Here is an 8962-nt window from a genome sequence, read left to right on the forward strand (position 1 = left end):
TTTTCTACTGATGAATTTTAAAATACTTTATTCTTTGATGATACCTATGCTCGATACATTTTTCTCTCGTTTATCATATGTTGTATTTATTTTAATATTATCAATGATTTTGAACGTTTTTGCTGAGATGCAAATTTTTGCTATATGTCGTGTTGGAATTTAAGGTTTTGAATCTTTTATTTTAACACGATTTTTGTAAAACTTTTTGATATAAGATTTACATTGCTAGTAAACAGAGAAGTATTAAAAGTTCCAATTACACAAAAAAAATCATTAAATTTTGCTTTTAAACATTGATAACTAGTAAGTTGTCTTCAATTTAATTGCATTTTTTCTTCACTTGGAAGTTTCCTACTTATTTACAACAAAGACATTGTTTCAAATAGTGTTGTTGGTTTTAATTCGCTGTTTGTCCTTAATTGTTTTCAGCATGTATTTTTATCATTTTCTTCCTAGAGGAATAAAGAAGTCCAAAATTTTTGATTTACCCTTTTATATTATTTTTTAACCTTCTTTTGTGTACCACTGCTGTGTATTTTATCTAAATATGTTGGTCTATTCAAGATTTAATTGTTTAACTACAGTCTCTTTTCCTATGTATGCTGGGTTCTCGAGTCTGTTCCAAGAACACTTGAAATATCAACTTGTTTTCAACAACGCAAAAAAAAACGATACAAATGTCAAAAGTAGGAAAGGGAGTAACTCACCCCACTCTCTAAATGAACTTATACAGATAGTTTTTACAGTAATCGTAGTTCCGCAGTTCGCCATGCTGGTACAGCTGTCAACTTTTGCCCTCTAGGTGCTTCGGCGTGTCGGCATAGGTGAATTTGAGGCGGAACGCTTCTGCTACCAGGATGCCGATATGTGAGTCCATCCAACTGTGGGTGGGTAGATTCTGCAGCAACAGCATTAGACCCTGCAGAAAAATAAATACATTGTGGCGGATAACGTCTTGGAAAAAATATTTAAGCACACTTCCAATAGTTGAACCTTAAACATGATGGATATGTTTCAGATTTTCAACTTGTTGGCCGTTTTATTACTTTTGAATTTTTAAAACACTTGGAGTTCCGATGCTCGGAAGCGCCCTCGCTGGCCGAAAAAGAAGCAGCCATCAAAGACATGAAATCCAACCAAGCGCCTGGAATCGATTGCATTTCTGCTGAGATGCCCAAAGCCGACCCTACCTTGTCAGCACAAATGATGCACCGTCATTTCGCTTACACCTGAAATACTGCAACATTCTCTTACGGCCGACTGGATGCATAGTATCATTGTAAAGGTTTCGATGAAAGGGGGCCTGACCGAGTGCGGTAGCCGGCGAAGCATAACTTTGATCTGTACAACTCTCAAAGTACTCTGAAAAGTGATCGTACTGGAACAAATCAACGAATTCCAGGACTCTCTTCTGCTGGTGTTCGTTGATTTAGAAAAAGGCTTTGACCGACTGAACCATGAAAACAAAAACAATCAAGGCATGCAGTACAAAGACAACAAGACATTCAGAGCGAACTCGACAACCTCACCGAAAGCTCCAAGGCAGCAGGTCTCAAAGTCAATGTCAGAAAGACCAAATCGATGGGATCAATACAGAAAACCGTTCCCATTTCGTGGTAGCTGGGCAACAGGTTGAGAAAATGAAGGGCTTCCAATATCTTGGCCGCCAGATTACGCCTGATGGTGGTACCAAGAAAGACATCGAAACCCGTATCAGAAAAGTCCGATTTACGTCTGCGAGTCTCCGAAACATCTGGTGCTCTCGCTCGATCTCTACGAAGAAAAAACTGTAAGGTTTTGTTGATCGCTGTATGCGGAATATTATCCACGCTCGGTGGCCTGGCAACTGGATCTCAAACGTGAATCTACATCGCCGGTGTCATCAAAAATCGCTAGAAATCGAGATTCGGGAACGTAAGTGGAGATTTATTGGGCATATGCTGCGTAGAGATGAAAACGAAATTTGCCGAGAGGCACTTGACTGGAATCCAGATGGGCATCGAAGAAGAGGCAGGTCCAGAAGCTCGTGGCGGCGTAGTCTAGCCTCTGAAATTCGCACAACCCCCTCATATTTAACATCGCAGAAAAACAGACTTATAATCACCTGGAAATCCCGCTCCTGAAGTAATTGTTCGCGCCAGTGCAGCAAAAAGGCGGCACACACGTACAGCTGAAAAACGGCAAACCCATCCGACTCGGCTAGGTATGTGTCCCACAGCCGAATCGTGCAGTACAGTGGCAGTTCTCGGGTTAGTAAATTGTTCATCCATCGGAACGAAAACTGCAAATAGTCCACACCGTGAGTTTGCAGGTGCCGGTGCAGCGTTCCTGATAGAAGAAGATGCAGATTGAAAAGTGTGATCAAATTTTACCGAACTTTTTGGCTTTACCATCAATCCGCTGGATAAGTTCCTTCAGTTGGTTCACTTTCTCCTGGATACCAAGCTGGGCGAAGATATAATTGTCTTGGATACAGTCCAGGAACTTCGATAAACACCAAAACGAATCCGCTTCAATAATATCGCGCTGCTCCTGTGAGAGATCTGCTAGTTGGCACTGCTCCAGATCTTTATCTGTGAATTATGTTCCGTATAAAAAAAACGTAATGGCTTTACAACGGTTAAATTCTCACCTGCTCCAATAGATTCCTGTAGAAAAACGATGAAAAATGGCGTTACCAGATCATTGATGCCCTGAACGTAGCCGGAAGCCGGGTGCCGGATGGCCCAGATGAAGAGGATTCGCTCGAACATCTCCTGCACTAGCTTCTGCTGAAAAAGGGGCACGTGCGGGTTCATGCGAGGCACGTCTATGTGAATCTGTCGGTAGGTGTCCTGTTGATTCTCGTCCCGACTGTCAGCCAAGAAGTACTGCTGCACCAGCTTTCGGTAGTCGACCCGTTTACGTTCTAGCACCGTGTTACGCCGTTCTAGACTGGTGGGTAAGTAACCGGACAGTAAACGCCACGTGACGGCACGCATCTTACGTGGAATGCCGGACCAGCTCAGTTCCTTGAGGGCAATCAAATTCAGCAGCGGAGCATCCAGGATGTTGGTGAACTTTTCGTACTTCGATTCACACTCGACATCTTTCGAGGCTACGTTGGACGATAGTTTAAGTAGCTGCGGACGGCCAGGGTAAGCGTGAAACCTTTGTCGGAGACTGTTGAAAAGAAGGAGAAAGTATAAATTTGCAGTTTTCAGGATACTAACCAACGTTTTAAAAAGTCTAAATATTTTGAAAGTAGAAATATGAGCTGAGGATGAAATCTTCCTCACCGATTATCGCTGACAGTATTGTTGAGTCCTTCGTTATTCTGTCCCTGAGGATTTCCTGCCGCGGGTTCAGCAGTTAAAGTTTCGCCCCCCTCGGTTAAATTGTGGCCACTACCGATTTTAAGGTCATCGAAACCCTCCACTACAACCGACGCAGTACCGCTTGATAGTGATGATGATAATGTGGTGTTTGTTTTAGCAGTGAGCCCGCCTCGCAAACCCATTCCAACTCCTCCCCCTATTCCGGTGCTTCGGTGAGTCTTGATGACATTCATTGCAGCAGATTGGGATACTTTTTTCGATATCCTTGGGGTCTCCATTGCCCCTGATATGATGCAAAATTCGTCGTCTCCAAGATCCCATGCATCACTGACTGAATCCTGGTAATCCTGGAAGGAACCGGAAGTGGTTGCTGATCCAGCAGATGGACCACCAACTCCAACACCGCTTCCTCCAACTCGCTGGCTACCGCCAGGGCCCATTCTATTGAGCCCAGCTACCGTGGGCCGTCCCGGGATTCGACCTGAGTTGTTCTTCCAGAAGGATGACCCGGCGTCGCCACTGCTACTGTTGCTCATCATTTAAAACGTTGTTTTCAAGATTCAAGTTTGGAATCCGCGTCGTTCCGGTGAATACCGTCAATCCTGATTATGCTCGGCAATATTTTGTTATGAGTTTCGAGTTTTGTTGATTGGTCATCCTAAATTAGCTGTCATATCATTTTTATGATGGTGGCAGATTTTCTGACATTGGTTAAACTAAGTTGTGGGCACCGTGGGCACACTTCCAATAGCAATTGGGACAAGAACACTTTCTCAATTTTTAAATCAAGTGAAAATTACACTTTTTGCTAAAATGGTTTACGACAAATAGGAATTATTTTAGTAAAAGTTTTCGATCCAATTACAGAACCCAGATTACAGTAAATGCAGTAAACACATATAGGAGGAAATTTTTCTCTTTTTTAATGGTATTTTGACACATCGCATCCTCTCTACGCTTACGAAAAGCTCTGAAACGTCTGAAATGAAGAAGGATGGATAAATAGATAGGAAGGATGAAGAGAAAGAGAATAAAAATGACAAAATGAGAATAAAACATTATTTTCAAAGCTTGAAATATTTCACGTACCACATTTAACGCATTTAACCCATTTAACACTAAAAAACTAAATATATTGTGCTTGTTTGAAACAAGTTGAGGAAAATTATTATCTGATTAACTATATTAAATGCTCACATTTTGCTTAGCGCTGTGGGCGTGAACACGTTTCACGTCAAATGATGGCGAAATCACGAATCCGTAATCCATTGTAGTCATTTTTTTTTTTAAATCAAAATAGCACTAAAAATTCCATCACATATATATGATGCGACTTGTTTTTTGCATCATATTTGGTGTATTTTACAAATAAATATTTCACCTGAAAACCGTTCCTTGGCAAGATGGACCATAATGGTCCCAGCCGTCCCCTGATGGGGGGACAAGCAAACAAAAAAAACCGTTCCAGGTGAAATAAATTTCGGCAAATGGAATTCGGGTAAATGGAATTTCGGTAAACAGTGAACAACCCATTTGTGGAAGAGTTGTTTTTGACATTTGTTACGCAGACTTGCTGAGAGTCGGGACAATTAACCTCAAAAACTCTCGGCACAAATTTCAGTGCAAAAACTGGGCAGCCAGCCGATGAACTCGGTCATTTTTAAGGTTAATGTTCCTAAAATTGAAAAGTTTTAGTGGCACTTCCTGAATTGTGACACGAATACTACTATCGGCAAATAGGACTACTCTCGGTAAAAGGAAAACTCTCGGTACAAAAAAACGGGCAGCCGGTCGACACGGTCGACACACATGGTCGTTTTTGAGGTTGATTGTCACAAAACTGAAAAGTGTTGGTGAAACAACCAGCATAATATCACGAACATTACCAGCGGCAAATAGGACTATTGATAATGATGGCGCTGAGCTATTCAATCAATCGTAAAGAGAATTCATAATGATGTGCGTCAAGCATCGTTGTAACCTGTCCCCACACCATTATTTTCGGAAATCTGTTCGTACCAATACATTCAATTTGCATGGTAAATGGTCGTTCTAGCGAAACAAATTTTGGGAAATGACAAATTCTGCACGCAGAAAATTTTATTTTAAAATTGATAAGAATTTGATCGAAAATAATAAAAATTTTGGTTGGGAAAAAGCACAAATATATTTTGCGTTAATTTTAGTCAAAAATATTGGTGGATGCAATCTCAGTGTTTTTATTGAGATTATTAACGCTGTTTTGTGGAAATAAATTTTATTGTGTACCAAAACAACAAAATTTTCGCGATTTAAATATAAATTTCTTTTTTATGGAAATAGAAAATACGAATGAATTTGAAACAATCGATTATTTTTTTTAAGATTTATAAAATGCTTACGGATTAAAGCCAATAACATTATTTTAATTCAAAACGAACCCATGTGATTTTCTCAAAATTAACAATAAAATAATCAAATTAATAATAAATATTTGCATCTAAACAGCTCTGTTTTATATTCAAAATCATAATTTATTTCTAGTTATTTGTTTATACATGGATTTGGGAGACGAAATTAATTTTAGAATTAGGTTTTAAAAGCCGTATGAGCCAACGTTGAGTTTACGAGCTAATTTCCTACTAAAGAAGTGTAAACTTGCCAGCTGTTCAAGCCGAATACTATTCGAATAAAATTAAAGAAATTTAAAATACCAAAAGCATCTTTAAACTCACATTTCTGGCTCATGCGACCTGTAATAAACTAATTCTGATTTGTTCTTAGGATTTCGGATGGACGAATTAACCTATGTGGCACGTTTTTTAGTTTTGTAATTATTACATAGCTTGGAAATTATACAGCATTTCAATGGATATATGATTTCTATTCTATATGTACGAAATCTACCATTAAATTATTTAATTCGTAAAAATAACATTTTCTTAAGTATAATTTTTCATTTAACATATGCAGGTTAATTGGATTGATTTGTAGTTTTTCAACGTTTTTAATTATTATGTTTTGTCCAGGAATAACGTGATAAGATTGAAGGTGTGTGTCGAAATAGACGCTTTGAAAATGAATACCTTTTAAAAAAATTTGCTGATTTGCTGTGCTTAAAATTTCTACAATTTTACAGATAATCATAATACTTTTGTATTTTATGCTTATAAAGGTACCTTTCTCGAAGGTCCACTCGTATATCGAAAAACTATCTATGAAATTCACATCAATTGATGTTAATCCTGTAACTAATTCTAGAAATTTTTGATTATTGGCCAGGTTATTATCAACTTCATTTCTTTTTCCAATTGTTAACTTGGGTGCTATGAAGTTTTGATTTGTTAGATGGAAAACAAATTTCAAATTAGACTTAATGGCTAAAGATAAACATAAGTTACTTTTATTATTATTAACCCTTGCATATTGTTTAGGCTCCGTATGTTTAGCCTCATACCTCATGCACCAATTCAATCTAAGAGTACCGGTTTTTAATACAGCTGTTGGGTAATGGGTCATGAAATGATGCTTAGGTTTTAGTGTATCAAAAAACAATTCTTTGTATTTACAATGATGCTCTTCAATTAAAGTTTTCAATGGATTGATTAAATCAATTGGAATTTCGTCCAACAATACAATGTGCAAAATATTTAATAGAACTTTTAAGTAATCCCAAACAGGATCAGATAGTGGAATTTTTTCTCCGACTATCAGTGGCAAAAACTGAGTAAATACTTTTGCCTCACTAGCAGTTAGTTTTAATTCTTTGCTTTTAATTTTTCTTTCCGTAAAATCTCCTACTATATTTCCTGAACTTAGCTTTCCGAAAACAAACACATTTTTCCTATAGTTCAATTCATGGATAGTAAAATAGTTTTTTACATAAATGAAATAATGCAACGCGTGTTGAAGACCGTATAGTAAGGCTCCTTCGAGGATATCATGCATGATATCGAAAACAAAATTTTCAGTTACGTGAAATGAAGGTAGTCTATTGAAAATACATTCTGATTTCAATCCTGTTTCAGAAACATCTGATTGCTGCAAATCGCTTTCGTAGTTTTGCTTTGTTCTTAGTTCTGAATCTATTTGGACGCAATCGACTTCTGTTTGTTTTCTTGTCCTTTTGCAGACTCTGCAAAAATAATTTGATCTAAAACTTTCAACAAATCCTGTAATTCCATTAAGGGCTAAATTATCCCCTAGAATTAATGCGACAACAAAAAAAACTTTCAACTTCGACCCTTTATAACAAACTTCCAAGCCGTTGATTTCTAAATCTTCAAGAACATCAATTAGTTTCGCAAAAATCACGTCAATATCAAAATGTTTTTTGTCTAAAGTTTTGACAAAACCGGCCGTTAAAGTGTTTGATAACTTTGATAAAACATAAGTCGGGAGACACGGAATGTTGTAATATATTCCGCAGATAGACGTGTTTTTACTATGAGTAGAAGCAGTGTCGGACAAGTTAAAGTCATCCGTGAAAATATTTAGAGGTAAAATGATGCCCGACTCGAATCTCTGAATTTTTTGTTTCCACTCGGTGCCGTCGATCACATTCCTGATAATAGAATCATCCGAAGGAGTAATGGATCGCAGAATTAAATCCATCATGTTAGGAGATTCCAAATACTTTGTTAAATGGAATTTAATAGGAAGAAGAACACCTTGAGCGTGATCAGAAACCTAATAAAAAAGAAATAAGAGAAAAATATTCATGAGAAAAATGCAGAAAGAACAGTAAATATACGAACATTGATTTATTTTAACATTAATTGCAACAAAAATGAATCTTAATCTGAAAAGGTATAGAAACTTAACCTGTTGTTAATCTTAAATCTGAATGAGAAATACTCATAAGAAACCTGAATCAGAATTATTAAGTCTGAATACAAAGTCAGTATCTGAATCCTAAGGCTGAATCTAAATCTTAAATCTGAGGGCGACATTTTTATTTGAAAGCTGAAAACTGAATCTAAAATCTGAATCTGAATTTTGATCTCTCAATCTGAATCGAAATTATTATTCTCAAATTCGAATCTGAATCCGAAAGCTGACGTCTAAATCTGGAATCTGAAGCATAAACATGATTCAGTAATCGATCATCAGAAATCGAAATACGAAATGAAAATGTAAAGACTGAAACTGAAATTAAAGTAATTAATCGAATCAGGACTCCAACAGAAAATGAAAAAGCTAAATCTGAAATCTGAATTTGAAAGTTTAAGTCTGAATCTGAGGTCTTAAATTTGAATCCAAATCTATGCAAATTTATGCTCCTAATCAAGAATATGAATTTTGAAATCTTAACCCGAAATCTAAATCTGAATCGAATGTCCGAATCCGAAAACTGAAGTCTGAATCTCAAATCTGAATATGTATTTCGAAATTGAAATCGGAAACGGAATATAAATCTAAAATCCGGAATCTGAAATACGAAACTAAAATTTGAAACAAAAATCTGATATATAATTTGAAACGAAAATCTGAACCTGAAATCGAAATTCTGAATCTGAATCTTATATTTCAAGTCTCAATTAGAAATCTGAAGTCTTAAGTCTGGATATGAAGTCTAATCACTGTCTAATATATAATATGGAATCTAAAACAGAAATCCGAACCAGGAATCTGAATCTGAATCTGAAAAAAAAATCTGAAACTGG

General features: G+C 36.9%; 2 protein-coding genes across 2 annotated transcripts in view; both read right to left on the reverse strand.

Moving 5' to 3' along the window:
- Positions 1 to 8962, reverse strand: part of LOC129738155 (uncharacterized) — a 70620-nt gene that overhangs the window by 50873 nt on the left and 10785 nt on the right. The gene's annotated exons all lie outside the window — the stretch shown is intronic.
- On the reverse strand, positions 12 to 4923 carry LOC129756381 (TBC1 domain family member 22B). Its single transcript, XM_055753276.1, has 6 exons — positions 4515 to 4923; positions 3279 to 4296; positions 2633 to 3162; positions 2391 to 2573; positions 2105 to 2328; positions 12 to 919 (listed from the first exon to the last, which is right to left on the reverse strand). Exons 2-6 carry the CDS (start codon positions 3854 to 3856, stop codon positions 785 to 787), a joined length of 1650 nt encoding a protein of 549 aa, XP_055609251.1. The 5' UTR covers positions 3857 to 4296; positions 4515 to 4923; the 3' UTR covers positions 12 to 784.

This window comes from Uranotaenia lowii, chromosome 1, assembly GCF_029784155.1.
Source record: "Uranotaenia lowii strain MFRU-FL chromosome 1, ASM2978415v1, whole genome shotgun sequence".
Classification (NCBI taxonomy): Eukaryota; Metazoa; Arthropoda; class Insecta; order Diptera; family Culicidae; genus Uranotaenia; species Uranotaenia lowii.